Genomic DNA, 23,502 nt, shown 5'->3' on the forward strand with positions numbered 1-23,502 from the left:
GTGCTGAAGTGTCGGAGGGATATGGGGTTAAAATATAAGTGCAGTGTGCGGTGAGGGTGATCTTAACTCTACTAAAGTGCTTCTGGGCTTTAGTGGTGGGGTTCCTAATCTGAGAAGGCACATTGGAACAGCCAGGTTATCGTTTTCATTTGGAACACCATCCATGGTGTGTGCTTTGCATGAAATATGTCCTGGGCTTAATTCCTGGCAGCTCCAGGTGAAAGATCTACTTTCTGACCAATGAAATAGTTTTCTACCAGTTCCTGTGTGGCAATGGGAGAGTAGGGGAATCCCACTCATAAAGAATAGGGAGGTGGTTATTTCCTTGGGTGGGGCAGAGACGCAACTTGTATTTGCACCTGAGTATCTATCGGATTAGTACCCCTGTATGGTGCTTGGAATGGCATCTCATCGCTTTAGTGTACATGTATATTTTACACATGATTTTTAAAAATATAGTTATTGGTCAAATAATTACAATATATAATTTTGAACTGGTGGGCAGAATTCTACTTACCCTTTTATCACCATGGAGTGACTACTGGTGATGTCTACTATCTTTCCACTTAGCACTAATAATAGCAGTGCAAAAGAGACAATGTCTATTACAGTAGATAACGAAGTGCTTAAACTCAGTTACCACCAACAAAATCTTCCCTTCTGATGTGAATACTACCTCTGAGGATGCTTGCCATAGATACAGGTGAAACGTCAGGAGAGAATGCCTCTAGAGCATGGCCATATAGCCCGAAAAAACCTACAACAACCCAGTGATTCCGGCCATGAAAGCCTTCGACAATACATTGAATACCTTTTGGTTGGGTGGAATTTTTAAAGGCCACTATGAAAGGATTCAACTTTTCCACCCCATGTGCACCTGTTGCTTCTTGGGCCATTACATGGCTTCCCTTCATATTTTTCAAGCACATGGGGTTACAGTTAGGCAGCTTTTTACGCTGAGAAATTTAGAGAGAGGTGGTGAATATTGCTTCTTTCTTTGGAATTGTATTTTGGTCACCAGAGTTGTATTGAGGGCCTACCACACAGTTTGTATCTCTTAACAGTAGACAACAAGAAACAGAACAATGCTCTGCTGATTATTGTTGTGTGCTTTTAAGTGATGCTAAGGCAAAACTATTATAGGATTTTCTTGACAAGTTTTGTTCAGAGAAGGTTTGCCATTTCCTTCCACTAAAGCTGAGGCGCCATCTACACTGCCATATAATCCACTTTCTGGATTCAGATTATCTGCTTTGAACTGGATTATGTGAGTACGCTACCATATAATCCAATTCAAAGTAGATAATCTGGATTCAGAAAACAGTTTATATGACAATGTAGATGGGTCCTGAGAGATTGCAGCTTGTCTAAGTCCACACAGTAGATTTCCAAGGGGGGGATTTGAACCCATGTCTTTCTGGTTCAAATCCAATACTCAAACTATAACAGCACACTGTGCCCTCTTGTGATCTGCTCCCTCAGTAAAATTCCTTGCAAGGAAAAGAAACCAAAAAGAGAAAGGATTTTTTTTGGTAGAAAACCCTCTACAAATTAAAAACAAACAGCCAAACTCTTCACATAATTACAGTAGTAGCCTGGAAGCAAGAATCCAAGTTAAGATGACCTAGAGGCATATGCATAATGTCAACATAGTCAACAATGAGATATGGCAGTTAGTTTCAATGCCTCAGCAGCCTGGAGAATAACCACAACTAATAGGCATTAAATGTAACCACACTGGTGTCATTTACACATTATTACTAGAGAAGCACATTGATGTAATATGTTTCAGCTGCAGGCACCTTAATGCTTACTACAAATAACTCTACATGCGTTTTTTCATGTAGAAGAGGATAGGGAAAAACTTGAAGCAAAGTACTTCACTTTTTCCCAATACACATAGTTCTAATTTGAGAGTTCAGTATTCTTATTTTCCATTGCTAATTATAATCTTGCCACCATCCCACTGTAGATGGAAGAGCCTTTGGAGCCCAAGCTGTATTAACTTTTTAGTCTTTGCTCTCTTGGGGTTTTCCTGCACTAAGGGTAATTCCAGGTGAGGCCTTTATTTCACAACAACACTGCCTTGTTCAAAGAGGTTTACTGGAAATACAGACAATACTAGTTTTCACGGGTATCCTTTTTATATTTTCACACTCCATTTTCTGCATGTATCCTTACCAAGAAAAATAATGATTGGGGAAAAGACAGGTTAGCCACACAATTCCTTTCAGGGGTTAGTAGTAGACATGGACTCGGTTACTGTTTCATCCATTTTATTCATGTTTTCGGATTGTTTTGTTTATTCGGAAAGCACAAAACAGTACACCCCCCTATGGTAAGGGAACACCAGTGAAACGAATGAAAAGTGGAAATGGTAACTGTCATCAGATTTTCGTGCCTGCCAGGGCTGCAGGCCCTGGGAGGTATGGGTACTTCTCTCTTCTCCCCACTTTTCCCACCACTTCAGGGCCTGCTTGCTCGCCAGATGCACTCTTTTTCCAAGGAGAGTGTGTCTGGTGAGCAGGTCCTGAAGCAGAGTGCCAAGTGCCGAAGATGCACTGTGTCCACACACGCCGATAGAGTTACAGTAAGGTTCCCCCACTTTGCTTTACACAGTTAAGGGGGGAGGGGAGAGAGAGATAGAAATGCCTATACCTCCCAGTGCCTGCAGCCCTGGCAGGCATGAAAATATTTGTTTTTTCAGACCTTTTCCAAAAACTCCCATTTGTATAGGCACCCATTTTCGGAAGCGGCACCCAAAAACAAAAGTGAGGCCATACGAATGAAACATTCAGAAATGGATAGCAATTCCGCACAAATGCACAATATTAGTTAGTAGTATGAACTTCCTATCTAGAAACATCACTCCTATCTAGATACTGAGCTACAGCAAAGCATTATTTGGACTGAAACTGATGTCCTATGGCCTAATTGAAAAAATTAGTCTATCATACAAATATTGATAATTGAATGTTCTACGTAACCTCTCTTATGCTTTGACATCTTGCACAGTAGTTCAAGGCCAACATTCACTTTTGGCCTTGCTCTCACCTGACTTTAGTTAACATCTGCTTGAATGAGGGGTGGTGTTCTGTTTGGAGGAGGGTTAGCCAGATAGGCTAAACTGTTGTACTACAACACTCATCTGGGAAGTTCAGTGCAGAAAGTGGGCAACAACCCCTTAATGCTCCTTCATTGCTCTGACTAATGGAATTGTTGGCCATAGCTGTACTTGTTAAAATATCAGTGACTGAAGGGATATTGCAACATGCTTTGAGACTAAAGGAGGGTGCATCTACACAGTAGAACTAATGTACTGTGACACCACTTTAACCGTCATGGTTCAATACTATGGAATTGTGGGAATTGTAAAGTCTACTATTGTAATCCTAAACCTTCTAAGGCTCAGGTCAAGGTTGTTTGAATGACTGCATTTTTCCTTACGAACCTGTCCATAGTTGAGATCTCTCTGTCTGGCCAACTTCTAGATTGTATTTTAGTTAGAACATTTAGAGGGCCTTCTCAATGGCCACCCCCAAGCTCTGAAACTCCCTTCCCAGAGACTTTAGACTGGTGTCCTTTTTGACCTCTCTGTGCAAACAGATAAAGACTTTTCTGTTTAGAAAGACATTTAATGATACATTGTCTCTCCTTAACAGTATGCTAGATCTTGCTCACTGTTGTGCTGGTGTGTATGTGCGTTATGTTTTAATCTGGTTTTAATTTTGTTATAATTTGATTTGTATTTTCTGAATGCGTACCTATGTACCTTTTTGTTTTTAAGCCACTTTGAGTCATATACAGGAAAGACAGGCTAGAAATATAATAACCACGACCACAACCACTGTAGTAAATCAACTTAACATGATAGTATTGACTCTGATAGGAAACTAGAAACAAAAGGAGCACAAATGTGGACGTTGGTGGACATCTTTAATATGGAGCAAATGTCAACAGTAGTTTCAAGCAAACATTCACGTAAGCCTCAATAATTCCATGAGTTGTTATATAACTTGTTTCCTTGATTATAATAATGTGAAAGCTATTTACCTCAATATTATGATGCCTCATGCTAGAGGCAAGGCATTTATTACCTACCAAAAAAAATCCAAATCTGCAAGAAGGTATGACATAATAATCTTGATAGGCAAAAAATCAGACAGCTGTAAAACATTACAGCATGCTTCCAGATAACATACTTTAAGCTATCTAGAAAAAACTGCACATTTGAGAATGTGTATTAACTTCATGAATTCAGTTCATATATCCATCATATTGTTGGGTCATCATAACCAGTAAGCACTTCAAAGACAAAAAGAATGGACTGCAATGGGATGACATTGGCTTTGATAATGTGCAAGATATTTGAAAGGAAAGAGGAAGCACATGTTTTATCTATTTCATAGGCAATGCAGTTGTATGCATATTTACTTGGAAGTAAATCCAGTTACAACCAAAAAGGGGGAAATTTAGAGAAACAGAAATTTCCTGCGACTTTAGCCAAGACCTTGAGACCTGTTTGTCTTTCTCTTTCTTCAGTAGACCCAATTTTGATGTTTCTATTGGGACTACTGGGGTAATTTGATTGAATATTAACTCAGACCCCTTCCACACAGCTGAATAAAATCTACATTTTCAGCTTTGAACTGGAATATATGGTAATGTGAACAGGATAACCCAGTTCAAAGCAGACATTGTGGGGATTTTCTGTCTTGATATTCTAAGTTATATGGCTGTGTAGAAGGGGTTCTGCTCAAACAAATGAAGTTGAGCAGATAAATTATATAATAATGGTTTTTGAAGAGAACTAAATGAGTTGCTTGTTGTTCAACCCATTACATTTCAATGTATTTGTGAGGGAGCATAAGTTGGTGTCAGTAAGAGGAAAATAATAATTTAATAACTTAAACCCATTTAAATTGTGTTACATTGTCTTCAGCAAAAAAAAAAAAAACCAAACACACAGCTTATACAATGCCAATGAATAATTTTCAAAATTCTAGGTAAATAGAATTTAACCAAAAATTAACCAAAAGCCATCATGACATCCAAGTGGAATCTGTATAAGAGGCAACTAAACAGTTATCAAATGTAGTCTACAAATATATTGGCTGCCCTACATGGACACCAATTAGGAATGCATGGACTAATGGGGTGGGAGGGTTGAAGAAAACAATTAGATGGTGCCAGAATTATGTCCTTCCTCTTTTCAAAAAAACAAAAAACCCCAGAAGATTCATATGCATGATATAAATGAAACAAAGCAAATCTAACCCCCGAAGGAAGGCAGATGTTTGATCAGATCAAATCAGATTGCCAGGTCTCAATGTATTAGCTGAAGTCTCAGGTTTCTTTAGATTCCTAGGTAGGGAAACAAATCCCAGAGTTGGAGACACTTGAGAAGAAATATATGGTAATTGATTTTTATATGTGAGCTGGATTTCAAGTTTGGGCACGCATCTCCAGCTATTCCGCATTAGTACCAAAGATCTATGGTTAGCATGAATACTGGTATGTGTGCTGCACTTATGCTGTGTTGATGCATCAAAAACCCCGAGGGATGAATACACAGAGAAAAACTGGATATGTGTACTTGAACTGTTGCACTGTTTGAGGTTAGGCAAGAAGTTGAATGTCAATGGCACAGCTCAAGCTGCCTCAGATTACACAAACCTTGGCAGCAGTCCTGCTGGGTCTAGCGTTTTTCTCCTGAACATGGGCAGTGAGCCTTCCATAAATCCCACCAACAGCACAAAGCCTGGAAATGTCATGTAAGGGCATATGGGTTGACAGCCCTGGAGGGACCTACTGGAGCAACTCGGTAATTTTTACTGCTTACCTTGCTATACTGAAGCAGAACTGCTGGGGAATTGAGGTAATCTATGCAGTTCTTATTCATATATATTTAAATATTTGTGTCCTACCAAAAATCATGAGATGGCTGAGGATTTTACAAGAAAATCAGTTGAGTTGATTTAAAATTGGGAAAAAATTCAATCAATAAAAACAATTTTAAAACTTCAAAACAATTGAACCTATAGATCCACATAAAATAATTTGGCCAGTCATAATGAGGCAATAGAATGAAACTAATATCAACATCAATTTTACTTCAAATGAGATGTAACACCTAAGAAGGTCTTTCCCCATGTACACATATAGTGTATTTCTCCAGCTGATGGACAATTTATGGGATGTTCCAATTAGCCTATCTCTACCATAACCCCAAAATGTTGGAAATTAGATTGGATTTTGACATGTTGAACTGTTTCAGCTTTTAAAATTTTTGCTCACTTTAATATTTTAATGTGGCCTTCATTGTTGTTTTATTTGTGTTGTTTATTGTTTGTTAACTGGCTATGGAAAAGCAATATGATTGCCTTTTAACATTTGTTTTTGGATCCTGTGTTGTTAGTACTCCTATTAGTTGTACTAGATGCTATCTGACAAACAACTTAATTGGTTTGAAGAGTAAAACAATGGAGAGTACAAAATTAAGCATTAATAAAATAAATTGCTACAAGATTGTAAAAACAAGGGAAACATGTCTAACTATGTTGCTTCTGTTAGTTATTAAAATATTCCAATTGTAGCCTTCTCTTTATTAAGAAGGCAGAAGTACTGAAAAGATGTGTAAAAGAGGGCCTTTCAAATTATTATTTTTATCGCTCATCAATATCCAAGAAAATAATTAAGTATTAACAGAAGAAAAAATGTGAATGAAAAAATGTTTGTGACATGGTATGATTTACTTCTTTTGCAAAATAAAATAGCTATTCATTTACATTGCTATAATAAGAAACTACAGAAGATAAAGTTTGCTATAAACAGCTGATTTATGGACCATACCTTGTAAAAGTGCATAGGAGATTTTCTTGGAAGTACGATTTCAAAAAAAAAAAATAGTTTTGCCAAATGACCATATTGGATATTCAGAAGAGGTGTAACAATTGTTCTCTGTTATCATTTGGCCATCTTATATATATTTTCCATGTAGATATTCCAGAAGAGAATAAGAGGATGCATGCCAGACAACAGGGCAGAAGGCCCAGAACATCAGAAAACACCTCAGTCCACAGCAATGAGCTGAAGTAATGGTCAGCACAGCTCCCCTTTTGAAGCCATAAAAAGGAGATGGACTCATGCACAGTTCAGAAAAGGAACAGCAAATTATATATCCCTTTGGAGACTTAATTCACTTCTTTTTGTTGCCAAACTTGATGCTGACCACGAAACTGGCACTTAATTCATATAACTCAGCAGGGAGGAGTCTGTGGGAATCAATGCTTCCTGCTCTCTTGTTTAGTCTATATTACCACAACAGAGTAGAGGAAATTGTGTAACTCCTACCATGACCATCTCTGCACAGAAACATGCATCAGAGAGGCTATAACTCAGATGGCAGGACCTGCAACATAGGGGTGTCTTACTCTGATCTCATACTGTGAACACTCAGAGTACAGGGAGAACTTTGGTGGAAATAAAACATACAGAAAGGTATCAACAGTTTTCTTTTTTTCAGATATTAAGTTGGCAGACTGTTTGAGGCAGAGTACCTTTTTGTACAAAAAGTTTACCAAATTAACATCTATAAAAAGAGTCCTTTGAATTTGTTCTCTGTGGATTGCAATGTGTGTCCTCCTTCCTTCCCTTTGTATGATACATCCATGTGTGGCTGATTCAAATATCTGCCTTCACGACTCTTTGGAAACTGTCAATGGATCAATGTTGACTGGACAAAGGCAGCTCATATTGTGGTGTGCTCATACATTTGCTGTAATGGAAGACTTCCCTTCCATGTTTATGCTAGTGGGGATATTAGCACATAATCTTCATGAAAGAACATGATATATCTGGAACCTAACCATATTATCATCATGTCTTGTCATGCCTTGCCATTGCTTTTGTTTACAGTGTGGCTGTCATGATTGCTCCATTCTGTCTTTTTTTGGGATCAGTGTCCACACCCTCCATTGTTCGAGTGTGAACCAGTGTAGGGGACTCAGAAGATGGCGCAGTGCTGTATTTCTCTTCTTGGGCTAAATGGAATTGTTTGCAAGACATCATATTCAGTTATTTGTAACTTGTAAAGGATGCAATTAATGTAAAGTTCAAAATATTTAGCTATTCTCTAGAACGATTTCATGAACCTACTTGCATGTCTTGGTAAGCAGCATAAAAAGAATATATAACTCTTATGATTGCTGGAGAACACAAAACATATTTTGTTTAAAGAGGCAAAAGCAGGAGTCAAAATTCCAAACGTGCCATGTAGATCTTTTAAAGCTGTTCTTTAATCAAAGCAAAGCTACTATTAAGGCCCAACAAAGATTCTGATGAAATAAGTCTTTATAAGGAATTGGTATTCATCAGTTATGGAACAACAATAATCTTAAGTACCTGGTTCTCTTGGGCATTTCTTTCTTTGTACAACACATTTTCTTGTTTCGATTGTATGCGGACATAGTTTGCCTCTTATAGAAGGAAGCTGAATGATTTCTCTGACCCTTGTTTCATTTCCTCTTCTGAAGCCACATATTTTTCCTCTCCTTGTGCAAGGGCTCCATGCACTCCACTCATGAACTTTACAATGCACTGTAACAAAAATATGACAAGAATCAGTCTAGATGCATATCCTTATATATATAAAGAAGCTATATTGCACATTCTTTTTTCCACACACTGCGCATTATGAATTTAATGCATCATTTTTAATATAGCTTCTATGGCTACATTTTGGAATTTGTTATCAAAAGATGACTCATAACTTTGAAGGCCTTTAAAGACAATTAGAAAAAAAAACAATAGAAGACAAAAGTTTGTTATATATTGATTGTTTTATTGATTGTTTTAACTGCTATAACTGTTTTAATTGCTGTTTTATACGTTATCTGTATTATTGTGTAGGTATCGAATTGTACCTTTTGTAAGCCGCCCTGAGTCCCCCCTCAGGGGTTGAGAAGGGCGAGGTAGAAGTACACTAAATAATAATAAATAAAAGGTTTTGAGATTATAAACATGTTATAGAATAGAATCATAGAATCAAAGAGTTGGAAGAGACCTCATGGGCCATCCAGTCCAACCCCCTGCCAAGAAGCAGGAATATTGCATTCAAATCACCCCTGACAAATGGCCATCCAGCCTCTGCTTAAAAGCTTCTAAAGAAGGAGCCTCCACCACACTCCGGGGCAGAGAGTTCCACTGCTGAACGGCTCTCACAGTCAGGAAGTTCTTCCTAATGTTCAGATGGAATCTCCTCTCTTGTAGTTTGAAGCCATTGTTCCGCGTCCTACTCTCCAAGGAAGCAGAAAACAAGCTTGCTCCCTCCTCCCTGTGGCTTCCTCTCACATATTTATACATGGCTATCATATCTCCTCTCAGCCTTCTCTTCTTCAGGCTAAACATGCCCAGTTCCCTAAGCTGCTCCTCATAGGGCTTGTTCTCCAGACCCTTGATCATTTTAGTCGCCCTCCTCTGGACACATTCCAGCTTGTCAATATCACCCCTTGAATCGTGGTGCCCAGAATTGGACACAATATTCCAGATGTGGTCTAACCAAAGCAGAATAGAGCGGTAGCATTATTTCCTTAGATCTAGACACTATGCTCCTATTGATGCAGGCCAAAATCCCATTGGCTTTTTTTGCCGCCACATCACATTGTTGGCTCATGTTTAACTTGTTGTCCACGAGGACTCCAAGATCTTTTTCACACGTACTGCTCTCGAGCCAGGCGTCACCCATTCTGTATCTTTGCATTTCATTTTTTCTGCCAAAGTGGAGTATCTTGCATTTGTCACTGTTGAACTTCATTTTGTTAGTTTTGGCCCATCTCTCTAATCTGTCAAGATCGTTTTGAATTCTGCTCCTGTCCTCTGGACTATTGGCTATCCCTCCCAATTTGGTGTCGTCTGCAAACTTGATGATCATGCCTTCTAGCCCTTCATCTAAGTCATTAATAAAGATGTTGAACAGGACCGGGCCCAGGACGGAACCCTGCGGCACTCCACTTGTCACTTCTTTCCAAGATGAAGAGGAAGCATTAGTTAGCACTCTCTGTGTTCGTCCACTTAACCAATTACAGATCCACCTCACCGTAGTTTTGCCTAGTCCACATATTACTAGTTTCCTTGCCAGAAGGTCATGGGGGACCTTGTCGAAGGCCTTACTGAAATCCATGTTATAAAAGGTTTTTATTATCTTCTATGTCAGAGGGTATGTGGATTGTATACCAGTTGTTAGGGAACATAAGTATGTGAGTACTATTTTCTTTATGTCCTGCTTGTGAACATTTCCATACGCGTCTGATTGACCATTTTCAGATTAGAATGCTGGACTGGACAAGTCTTCAGTCTAGCATGATTCTCATCTTTCAGAGATATCCAGCTAGGGAATAATGTGCTCACGCCAATAATACAATATATGAAATAACCCTTGGAATTGTCATGAGGTAGATCCCTATCTTTTGGAAGAGAAATTCTGAAGGTGCATCTGGGGGAAAATATTTTTGATATAGCTCCCATTGTGGTTGACACCTGAAAAAGCTGCCTCTCTATCCAACCAAAATGTCTTAAACTTAAGGTTTATAGTTATTCTGTGCATGCCTCTGTTTGAATTACATGTCCATACAGGTATGAACAACCAATAGAGCCAACATAACTCCAAATAGAAGGGGTTTGTTTGGGCATATATCCCAAAGACAGAGAATTCACTTACCAATATTGTCGCACTCCATAGTATGATTGTTGGGTTCCAGCCAGTCAGGGCAGTTTTCAAAGCACTTTCCATGGTGTAGATAAAACCCATTTTTACATTTAATGCAGAAATTTTTATTGAAGCAGACTTCACAGTCATCTTTACATTCTAAAACACAAGAAATAAGTAATTACTGCAGCTGTACTCTTGCATGTTTAAATACATAACACATTTTTGTCAAATCAGTGTGAGATCATTAGGGAGCAGCAATTGAAGATGTCAGGAACAGAAATGTCAGTGCTTGATAGGAGACTACTCCTTATTCCATGTCACTGAAGTGATTCAATATGGGCAAATTTGACAGATTCCATCCTATGTGTTTTCCCCTGGTTTCTCCAGTTGTATAGTGATTCCTGAGCTCTGAAGACAATCTTTGCCCATCTTTTTTCCAGATACTTCAGAAACACTTCCCTGATGAGACATGACAGATGCAGGGAGAAAGTTCTGTGTCATCTGATGGACTGCATCATCATCATCATCATCATCATCATCATCATCATCATCATTACTACTATTTGAAACCCAACAAGATGAGTCCACAGCAGACACTCTGCTGGCTGTTGAATTGGATCACATATTGGACACTTCCCAAGTGTCTAGGACTGTGTGATGTATTGGCCAATAATGCGTGCAGATCCCAGTAAGGTGGCCTTCTGCAGCTGGCAGATGGTAACTTTGTCAGCGCCGAATGTGTTTAAGTGCAGGCCAAGGTCTTTAGGCACTGCACCCAGTGTGCCGATCACCACTGGGACCACCTTTGCTGGTTTGTGACAGAGTCTTTGCAGTTGGATTTTTAAATCCTCATATCGTATCAACTTTTCCACTTGTTTCTCTGTAATCTTGCTGTCACCTGGAATTGCAACATCAGTGATCCATACTTTGTTTTTTAACACGATTGTGAGGTCAGGAGTATTATGCTCCAAAACTCTGTCTGTCTGAATCCGGAAGTCCCAGAGGAGTTTGGCGTGTACATTCTCTGTAACTTTTTCCGGCTTGTGACTCCATCAGTTCTTTGTCACAGGCAGATGGTATTTGTGGCACAAGTTCAAATGAATCATCTGAGCAACGGTGTTGTGCCTCTGCTTGTAGTCTGTCTGCGCGATCTTCTTGCAGCAGCTCGGGATGTGATCTATTGTTTCATCTGCTTCCTTGCAGAGTCTACATTTGAGATCTGTTGTTGACTTTTCAATTCTGGCTTTGATGGCATTGGTTCTAATGGCTTGTTCTTGGGCTGCCAGAATCAGGCCCTCTGTCTCCTTTTTCAGAGTTCCATTTGTGAGCCACAGCCATGTTTTTTCTTTGTCAATTTGGCTCTCAATTTTTCCCAGTAACTGTCTATGGAGAGCCTTCTTTTGCCAGTTTTCTCTTCTGCTCTGGATTGTGTTTCTATTTAATTAATTTATTTATGTTATTATTATTATTATTATTTAGGGCTTTTATATCCCGTCCTATCTCAACCTCCGCAGAGGGACTCAGGATGGCTAACAATGCGGCACCCCATGGCCTCCACATCAAAACATAAATATACAATTTAACGGCAATATAATAATAACAACAATATAAAACAGTATAAACAGTATAAAACCGTATAAACAATAAAAAACAATATAAAAACAGACAACAAACAGTCAGCGGTCACCGATTTAAATCATTATCCAAGGGCAGTCCATCAGTTCTATATAAGTCAGCATGTCAGTAGGACAGCCTACTCTCCAAAGGTCTGATCCCATAGCCAGGATTTTACATCATTTCCTGACTGTATTACAAGTGTTTAGAAACCTGGGAAGGGGGGGGGGGGGTTGGCATGTTTGGGTTAGCATCCTAAGATTAAAAAACCTGTCCTGGCAAAATCAGCAGTTATGCACAGTACAGATTGCTTACGATGTACATTACCATAAACCCTGTATCCTGCACACATCCATAGATCTTTTCTACACTTGATATACTTGCTATACTTTCCATACTTACATATATTTGCTGATAATTATTTTTCACAGTTTTGTTGAAAAATTTTTTAGTTCCTTCAGTGTAATTCTATGGCCAACATCCAATGTAAATTGACCATAGACTCGTGCTGGAGGACCTAAAGAATGCTATGGAGGTGTTCTTTCATGTTAAAAATACAGTCTGTCTTTCACATTTAGGGTTTGGCTTTTGCTGATATGGCTATTCACAGTTTTATTAAAATGTTCTCTCAAGAAATCCTAAGATGCAAAAGAAATGCAAAACATAAACTAGTAACTACATATGGTTACTATCTGAGTAATTATCTCCACCTAAAAATAGGGTTAGGTCCAACTAGTCAAAAATTAATCACAATAGATTATATCAGTGTCTGAAATACTACCGGTAATTCTCACGCTTCTTGGGTAGTTTAAAAAATCCAAGGCTTTTCTAATACCTAGATTTATCAGATTTTTTTTTAAAAAAATAGTAGTAACTTTCTCATCAACTTACTTATGCACTCATTTCTTTCTGGGGATCGTTGTCCAACATGTCCAGAGGGACAGGATGAAACGCACTTGCCTATCTGTTTAATGTCTCTCCTCTCCAGATGAAAAAAGAGTCGTGGAAAACATGTCATGCATCCATTGTATTCAGAACATGTTGCACATCCTACTGGGCAATCTTGGCTCATATTGCGATACACTAAGAAGAAAAAATACCAGTTATTTTAACTGTGGATAACATCTGTAAATTGAACACTGAAAACTCATGTTTATGTTTTTTTTTCATTTTGCAATTAATAGTAAGTGATTCATTGTGTACATTTTAATGCAAATACTTCTAAATTCTTTTTGAAAGAGAGAAGAAAAATAATATATGCTAATATTTGACATGTATTTGGAAGAAAGCAGCACTACGTGAAATAGGGACTGAATTCAGTGACAATTTTCGGTATGTTTACTTGAAAATAAGCACCATAAAATCGCTAAAACCAGAATGGTGTGGTGGCTTGAGTGTTGAACTATAACCAATTTAATCATGGAAACCCACTGGATGACCTTGGCCAATACAGTCTCTCAGCCTCAAAGGAAGGCAAAGACAAATTCCCGCTGAACAAAACTTGCCAAGGAAAAATCTTATCACTCAGTTGACATAAGTCAGATGTTACATGAAGGCAAACAACAGCAAATTATTTTATGGGATAAAAATCTGCATCCTTATATAAGAATGTAAATCACATAAAACAGAAACAAACTTTGCTAAGGTAAGTGGAATTTTTTCTCATTTCCCCCAAACTGTATACACACTCAAGCCAAAAACTTTCAGCCTGCCATGATAAGTTACAACAGGGAGAATCAGACTACCTTCTGTTCTACTTCTTAGAAGAGAATTTCAAAATAAGTCCAATTTTCCACTTTCCAGCCGCAGAAGGTGGTAGTCTGGACTAGGTAACAAGAAATTAATCCTGTGGCTTTTTAAGGAGACACCACACTATGAAGTATCCTTCAAGAAAAGATACCTCCTCGCTACCTCTCTATATATATCACAGGCCCTCATCACATTGAGGTCCAAATGGCAGTGGGGTGGTGCACCACCTTGCAGTGGTGAATCTAGTGGGCAGTGGGGGAAATTTGTCATCCACACCTCACATTGCCCTTACCACCTATTCTTCTCAATGAGAACATGGGAAGCCTCCCATGTTCTCGTTTCTCCCTCTTATGACAATTTCACCACAGGTCAGGGACAGAGCCCGCCAGAAGTAGATGTACATAGTTTGACGGGATCTGGTGGCCTCTGTCCCTGAACTGAGGTGAAAATGTTGTAGGACAGGTAAATTTACCCATGCGATGAGGTCATATATCTTCCACCTTTTTCCTAACACAGGATCCAAGATATCATGCAATGCTTTTAAAAGCACAATACAGCCCCTGTTAATTTAAAAGTTAAAAAGCAATTAAATAAATTTCTATTAAAAACAAATTAAAAATATTAAGGCATTTTTGCCGATCTTATAATGCTTAGGAAATATGGACTTCAATGACCAGGCTAGGATTTACATATGTCAATTAATGGTGCAGAGGTATTAAAACATAACTGAAGTCTTAACACTTTTAGTGAAGTAAGCAAGAGTGAGCTATCACAGACAATTCCACATAATAGAGGACTCTGCAGGTTCCAAGTTGTTTTGACTGTCTGGACATAGAAATCTCCTGTTTCATGAAGGCTAGGTAAAATGAGATAAGATGAAAACGGTGTCGGGTAATGTAAAATTGTTAGTTATAGATCAGTTGATCTTAACAGCATATCTTATTTTTCACTTGTGCATTGCTTATCTCTTTCAGAAGGAAAACTATCTTCTACGCTTGATGAAATGTCAACACTGAATCTTAATGTGGGATCTAAATAAAATGTGAACAACCTGCATTGAAGACATACAGGTTTACTGTTACTGACCAGACTCCAAATCCAAGACCTTTTCTGCTGAAGTGTTTGCAATGAAAGTCTTATAAGATTAAGTGGCACTTTTTCAAAAATTCAGATGAGATAACTTTTAACACACTGGGGTTTGCTAGGGAGGTAAATGAAAAGGTCAATTCTCTATCTGACCTCTTTGAAAACTTGTGGGTTTATGCCCAACTTCACCTATTCTAGACCCTTCTGGGGGAGCCTATATGCTTGGTTGTTTTATTTTCCTCAAAGGTACTCTGCTATGAAAGAATTTAGGCGGGCTTCTGCTCAAAACAGGAGCAGAAGTGATTTCTTCATCACTGAGATCTTGTTCTCTTTTTGATGCAGAATGCACACATATTGTTGGCTTTGGTTAGCACATCTCTTTCTCCGATGGTATTCCTGAAAGTGAGATGCACCAATTGTAACCTGTTTTTACTGTGGGCATATTATATTGAGTTGCAATGACCTTTCCAGATCAAGAGACTTATATCTGATATTAGCTGCACTCTTGGTTGTTATTTATGAGGGGCAGAGATAACTCCCAATGTAGCGATTTCTTCGGTTATCAAAAATAGAGACATGAAGGTGGTGTTGGAAATCTATTGTTGATAGCAATTGAAGATAAAGCCATTTCAGTTTCCTGAGGTAGAATATTGATCACAGAAGTATGTTGATTCAGGGGCTCAGAGTACTGAAAAGGTCATGAGGTCTATTTCAGAATATGAATAATGTCCATTGTTGGTGGCTATAATCATTCCCATGTAGTGAATTTTCTCGTGTTGGCTCTTTTCTTTTTGGCATTGAGGCACTGGGAGGTTAGAGCTAAGATGGTTTGATGCACTTCCATGAGAACCTATTGATTAATGGAAAATGGAAACACAAATCATGCAGCTACAGAAAAATAACAAAGGCCACCAGGGGAAGGTAGGTAGATCGTATGATATGAAGCACTGCTTCCATCAAATTAGGGCAGACCAAACCTAAGAGGTGCTCACCAATGGCTGCTCTTTATCCTGAAAAAGTAGTGACTTGTTCGGCCTCACAGGCTCTGTCCTGAGCCTAGTGCTATTCAAATTAGTTATAACTTGCTTAGATAGAGGAATTCTTAATGAATTTGCAGATGACCCCAAATTAGAAGAGGTACTTACTACCCTAGATGACAAGATCAGAATCCAAAATGACTTAAGCAGACTAGAGAGCTGGGCCAAATCTAACAAACTGAGTTTCAACAATGAGAAATGTTATGTACTACATTTAGGGAGAAACAAATTGAATGCACAGATATTGTATTGGTGATATCTGGCTTGACAACATAAATGTTAATGGGCTCTGTCTTAGCTATGCTGAACATGAGTTGGGGGGAAGGATAGAGAAGCCAATGCAATTCTTGACTGCATCAATAGGACTATAGTATCTCGATTGAGATAATAGTCCCACTCTGTTCTGCTTTGCTCAGAATTCACCTGGCATACTGTGTTCAGTTCTGTGCACCACAATTCAAGAAAGATATTTACAAGCTGCAATGTGTCCAGAAGGGTGACCGAAATCGGAAAAGGTTGGGAAGCCATGCCCTATGAAGAATGGCTTAGGAGTTGGGTATGCTCAGCCTGGCAAAGGGAAAGTTGAGAGATGACATGATTGTTAAAATATTTGAAATGATGTATTATGGACATGTGTTTGCTGCTCTAAACACTAGAACATAGAGCATGGATAAAACCACAGGAAGGGATTTGACCTAAACACCAGAAAGAACTTCCTGATGGTTAGAGGTGTTTAAAGTGGGATATGCTGCCTGAGTGTGACAGAATCTTATGCTCTGGAGATTTTTAAACAGAGACTGGATGGCCATCTGTTGGGAATGTACTCCTGTATGGTGGAGGGTTTGACTGTATGTCCCTTCCAATTCTATATTTCTATGATTCTAGGAGATGACTGAAGTCAATCTTGTGTTTGGTTTCAGCTAACAATACGATGTAAAGCAGCCACATCTGTAATCTTAGCTCTTGCCAAGAACTGCAAAAAGTGCAGGTTTCCATCATCCATAAAGACTTCAGTTGTGGTCAATTTATTTACCCCTTGGCACGCTTTATTATTTTCCCAAGGACCATCTGCCAATAATTATTTGGCCCATCTGTAAGAAGTCTGGGCAAAAAAAGGAAGCAGCCAAAATATTAGCTTCAAGTTATCTATGTAATATGATTCTCTGTTTTTTTCTGTTTTGGTAAATTATCCATTTCACTTTAATTCTGCTGAGTTAGTTGGTATTTGACTGAACATTTACTTAAGCCATGTCTTCTCACTACATGCCTAATCCATCTACCAATCAAGTTTATTTATTTATTCATGTATTCATCCTTCCTTCCATCCATCCATCCACCCACCCATCCATTTATTTTATACTCCATCTTTCTGGCAGTTTATGACATTGTGCAGAGGAAGGATATCCATCTGACTTAAGTTAGACTGGACCAATCTAAAAGAACTGGCATCCAATGCAGTGATGTTCTTCATGGCATCAACTGCCAGAAAGATGGAATATAAAATAAATGGATAGATGGATAAATAAATAAATCCTATGAGAACATGGGAAGCCTTCTGTGCTCTTTGGGCAGCATCCTAGCATGCTTCCAGGATGCTAGAAGGACAGAGCCCTACTGGGAGTAGCCCTACATCATATGGTGAGCAGGCTCTGTCTTCCAAGCATCCTGGAAGTGTCCTAGGATGCTGAAAATTGGTAATATGATGAGGTCCTCAGAGAGTGCAATGATTAGTAGTGCGCTACCTCAAGATCTTAGGCCTTAGGGGGCATTTGGCATTTGCTGACCCATAATGTTTATTATTCCTTTCACTAAAATGCAAGTTTGTTAACTGAGGGCCAAATCTTGTGAAACCTAAGAGAGTTACAATTTACTACAGGAATTCACTCACCCATCGACTCTACAGAAATACCCAATAAACCCCATCCTCTTTACCAAATTCTCATTCTTTGGAGACAAGCAGAGAGAGAAACATCCACATTCTGCAATCAGTTATCAAAGAAACACAATTTCTGCAAATGCACATAGACCATATCGGAATGATGCATTATGCATAAAGTCATACACCACAACCAACATTTGTAGGAACAAATCAATCCCTGGCCTTCTGGAACCAAGTTTTTTATTCTTGCTTGTGTTGAAATCCTCTTAGAATCATAGAGTTGGAAGGGACCTTGTGGGCAATCCAGTTCAACCCCTGCCAAGAAGCAGGACCACCAATCTTGTAACCAATATATTCCCCTGATGTCACCCACCTTGTAATAATGAGGAATCTACCAGCATACCCAAAGTTCTTTATAATGAAATTGTATTGCAACATGGAGTCCATACATTGCCTTAGCAAATGTCATCTCAAAATGTTTAGAACTAGTAAGGAAAGGAAGAAATTATCCTTACACTGGTCAAAGAAAATTAGAAATACGTATCAGGAGAAGACAAAACAAAGGATTCAGTTCTTTATCAATGAGACTAAAAAGGCTACATATTGCTATGATACATTTTTATGGCAGCCAGGAGGGTAAAGGGGTTTGAACATTGACTCTGAACACTGGTTTGAATTCTTGCTTAGCCAGGGAAATTTGCTGGGTGGCCTTTTGCTATCTCTCAGCTGAAGAAAAAGACAAAAGGCAAACCTCTCTGAAGACAAGGGTTTGAATTCCTACTCAGCCATGGAAACTAGGCTTGGTCCCAAATCACTGTTAACAAAAAGATTTGTAGTTTTCAGAGGGCCATTTTTGTTTAATTTCCGAAAACAGAAAAAGTAAGAGAGAAACACAAAGACCAGCAAAACTGATTCAGAGAGACAATATTTTTGGAAAGAGTTAAGTCCACAAACTACTTGAGGCAGGGGGATCTGTGGCATCTTTTTTCTCCCCGGCAGAAGAAGCCTCCTCCATTTTTCTTGGAAAGTTCCCTCCTCCTCCAGAGAAGGTCCTGGAAACTTACTTTCCCAGTGGCACTAGCATAGGATGGCCATTGAAAGTTCATCTCAGAGCATGATGGGAATTGAAGTTTCTCTCTCTCTGTGTGTCTCTCATCCAATAAAAAGTCTGGTGGTGTCCATGCTTTGATTGGCTGAGAATAGACACAACCAGCATCTACAATTCCCAAGTGTTATGGTTAAAACTTAAAACAATTCTTTAAAAATCAGTTAATTGGTAAATTTTTCTGAAAACTTGGCAGGCCTACATTTGTAAATGGGGTCTACAACTGGGGTAGGTTTCATGCAGATAGACCTTAAAATGGCTGTGGATTGAGCCTTTAAATTTCCCATTGTAGCCAATGGGCCGAATCTCTGCTGAATGAAACAGAAAACACCCCTCTCCTTTCGGGTAACTTTCTGGTAAACAAAATGAGGGGTCAGACAGAAACGGACCCGAAAACGGCATGCCCTTTAGCCTGAATGCACATGCCTAATGGAAACCCACTAGGTAACTTTGGGCAAGTCACAATTTTCAGAAGAAGGTAATGGTACATCCCCTCTGAATAAATCTTGCCAAGAAAACTCCATGATAGGTTTGGCTTAGGGTTACCATATGTTATAAATGTCTTGAAGACAAAGGATTTGCAGAACACTTTTCAGCACAGAGTACTTACAATGAAGGCTGCATATACTTGCTCACAAATGTATACACAGCTCCCTCTCTTGTATACATAAACACAACATTTTGGCTTGTTCCCAAAAGCAGAGGGTCTGTACCCCTTTGAGTATGGACTCTCTGAAAGATGATTCCTACAACATCTTCCTAAAAATTGGTTCATGACATCATCTTTAGTTATGATAATAGCAGCAACAATAGTAAATAAAGGTTTAACCATTGGTCTTGGCTTTGCAAATTGTAAGTGGCTATAAACACCCTACAGGGAGGGTCTTCTGCAGTTGTGCAACCCTGGTGTAATAAGACTGTCACTGAGCTCTTTGAAGACTCAGCTCACTGATGCACCATCCCTGATGGGAAGAACTGCTTCATGATGTTATGCTACCCTAAGACCGTGAAATTACAGCTACTTTGAGACTTGCTGTGTAAAATATTTATAATAATATATGGACCATGCTGACTGAGTTAGTTTTTCTGATCTAATAATATCCCAACAGAATATTCAGTTGGAGAGACCTACAAAACTGACTCCAGAAACATCTAGCTGAGTGTTGACAACTCCACAGAGAACCAGCTCCCCCAAAGTGTGATGTTTCTCATTTTCCCTGTCTAAAAGTTATGGTTATACTTAAATCTCTGCTTTGGGTCATTAGCCAATAAAATCGCTGGAAAGGTTTCTTTTTCAGAAGATTTCCCAAACATTTATATTGGACTTGAACCACTTAAAACAAATATTTCCCATTAAAACATATGAACTGAAGTCACTAGGTAAACAGAATATTTCAAAGAGATAGAACTGATTTCAAATCATGATATCTCTGCAACTATGAACCACGCAAGAATGAAACTCTAACCATTTGAAAGGGTGGGATATACAGTTTCAAATGATGACTGCTAGATGCCTCTCCCAGTGCACAGATAGTCCCTAGCCTTAGTCATCCACAAGATGGTGATCCCGCAACATAAGGTCTTCTGCCTCCCTGTGCAATCCCCCTTACATAAACAGCCTGTTTCCTCAAATTATCAGTACCTCAAATTGTCAGTAACAATGACGAAAGCTCTTTGACATTTGCTGATCAATGCTACAACACTGTTGAAGTGGATTCAGTCTTGCTGAACACAAAATACCCCATGTAGAAAAAAGAAACTAGAACATAAGATTCTTAAAGCTTCTCCCTTTAAAACAGCATAAATCTGACACATTTAGTGGTTCTTTTCTCACATAAATAAAAAAGGATTACATTTAATTTAGGGACTTCATCCCACAGGATAAGTAAAGTGTTCAGAATTGTTGTTTTTCTCTTAAGTTTTGCAAAGCACCATTTTGAAATTACATCGATGATTTTCCTATCCCCATCACACTTTTTTCTTCTTTCCGCTTTCTTTTCTAATTATCTGTTTGCATCCTCATCACACGGGAGACATATTTCTCCTCCCACTGTCTCCTTTTCCATTTTCTTTGGATATTACAATTTCTTTTTATAGGTACAGAAAGCTCTAAATTCAAAAGGTAAGTCTATTTTACATTTTAAAAGAGATAAATTTCAGTTCATTTCTCTTCAGTCCCAAAACGGTAATAGTGGAAGAAAGGGATCAATATTGCCCATCTTGGCTCCTCCATCCATGTTGAAGTCATCATTATGTTTACAAGCAAACAAGGGGGAATTCCCACCACACAGTAAATTGGGCATTTTTACACATCTCTATGTTGGGAATTGAAAAAGAAGTCAATTGCTATTCGACTTAGGAAGTGTAGGAAAAAGCATACTTTAGAAATGGTGAAATACCTGGAACCCATTGTATGTGATGAACTCTGTCAGTTGTTGTTTCCTAAATGTGTAGAAGCACTGATTTTATTGTGTGTGATGAAGTCCTAGGTGAAGGTTAAATTTCAGCCTTGGGCAGATTCTGAAGGGGAAATAGTATAGTTCCATAAAGCAATTACATGCACTTCTTCCAACCTCCTAATATTCAGTTCACATAGTGCGTGTCTCAACCTTAATAAATCTGTACCTATCCCTATCATCACTACTGTGTTTTTGCAAAAAGTAAAAAATAATAATAACTAAAGTTACTTTCCAGTATTACAAACATTCATTTAACAGTTATTTTTTCCACTACGTTAAGTTGGTATATGGGTAACAATTCATTTGCTGAACTCAGCCTTTCCCCCTATTCACTTGTCCAACTTTTAGTAGAGGATTGTTAGTTGTCTTGCTGAAGGAGAGTACATTCATTACTGCAACAGACATCTCTGTACACCACTGTAGAATTTAACCTGGTCCCCTGTATCTAGCACTGCAACTACTGTCTGCAATAGATCATCACAGAGCAAACATGAACACAATCCTTTGTCTATGAAAATTGTGATGACTTCTCTCACCTCCCTATGTCATCATCATGGCATCCAAACTATAATTACCCCATCTGTATTTTGTGGGGTTTGAGGTTAGAATTCAAAAATCTTAAACGTTATAGTATCATTCATTAAAACCAGAGCACATCTGTTAATCCTTTGTTTTCTTGTGTGCGCATCACAGTCTTTTGCATCTGTTCTTACCTGAAGGTATCACCCATTGACTTACAATGTCCATAATTGCATAGTCTCCCCCATCCTGACCCCATTTGATTTTGTGGTATATTTTTTTCTCAGGTAGAAAGAATGTTTAGGGCAGAAAAACAATTTCTGATACTGCATGATATCCGAGTAGTACATGACTCTAAATAAATGAAAGGCATCTCCTGCCTTTATAGCAAGGAGCAAATCTTAAAGCAAGCATGAAGTAGTAGTGAGTGCAATTAATGTGCTTAATGCAAGCCACATTACATTATCCATCCAAGGGAAAGAGTTTGTATTCATTTAACATTTGTGGAGTGGCCAGCAACATGGTCCTCCACTTTGTGGACAATGTGTACAAAGTGATGTGAAGCTGTTATGAAATAAAAGCAGCATGGAGAAAAAAGGGGCAGAATATAGTAAGATAGGATTACCTCAGTTTACTCCCATATGAAAAGTATCACATCAGTTGGAATGTACAGGGACAAGACATGGTGATTTGAAAGAAATTGAATAGAATGTAAGTGCAAATAGTGAGGGAGATTTAATATGAGACTATGCAGTAAAAGAGACATTAGTGAGAGCATTCACAATTGCTTACCCTTTTCTGCTATCTGCTTCACATTTGTATCTTTCGTTTTCTTATTCCATGGCTCTTGAAAATACAATCTCTTTAACATTGCTAAACACTTTCCCCTTAAGTACACTTTCCCCTTAAGTATAGCCCAGCTTTCCCACTCCATTTGTTCTCTTAGCATAAGAAATATCCTGTTGTAGACTTTAGTTTGGAGGCTCGCCAAGAAAATTGACATAGATGGTTTAGATATTGCTGTGTTTTTCTGCCAGTGAATGCCAGGTGCTGTAGGCTATATTTCAGAGGAAGGCATTGGCAAAACCACCTCTGAGTATTCTTTGCCTAAGAAAACCTTAGGAAATTCATGGGGCCACCACAAGTTGGCAAGTGACTTGAAGGCACACACACATCTGTTAGCAGTACTTCTAACAGTAATTAATACAATTATATTACAATATATTTTTCATGTTACTGCTATGCTTCAAAACAATTTCAAGTAGGAAGCATTTGAAGAGTTATTTCATTTCATTTCATATGGGAAGAATGTTAGAGAGGAAAGAACATGTTTTATCTGATGGGAA

At 38.5% G+C, this 23,502-nt stretch overlaps 1 protein-coding gene across 1 annotated transcript in view; it reads right to left on the minus strand.

Annotated features, from left to right (window-relative positions):
- The window catches only part of RSPO3 (R-spondin 3), a 73,915-nt gene that overhangs the window by 22,672 nt on the left and 27,741 nt on the right, over positions 1 to 23,502 (minus strand). The window contains exons 2-4 of the mRNA XM_060753305.2: positions 13,214 to 13,405; positions 10,718 to 10,864; positions 8,404 to 8,598 (exon numbers count right to left, since the gene is read on the minus strand). Of these exons, the coding sequence (XP_060609288.1) occupies positions 8,404 to 8,598; positions 10,718 to 10,864; positions 13,214 to 13,405 (534 nt within the window). The remainder of the gene's footprint in view (positions 1 to 8,403; positions 8,599 to 10,717; positions 10,865 to 13,213; positions 13,406 to 23,502) is intronic.

This window comes from Anolis sagrei, chromosome 1, assembly GCF_037176765.1.
Source record: "Anolis sagrei isolate rAnoSag1 chromosome 1, rAnoSag1.mat, whole genome shotgun sequence".
Taxonomy (NCBI): domain Eukaryota; kingdom Metazoa; phylum Chordata; class Lepidosauria; order Squamata; family Dactyloidae; genus Anolis; species Anolis sagrei.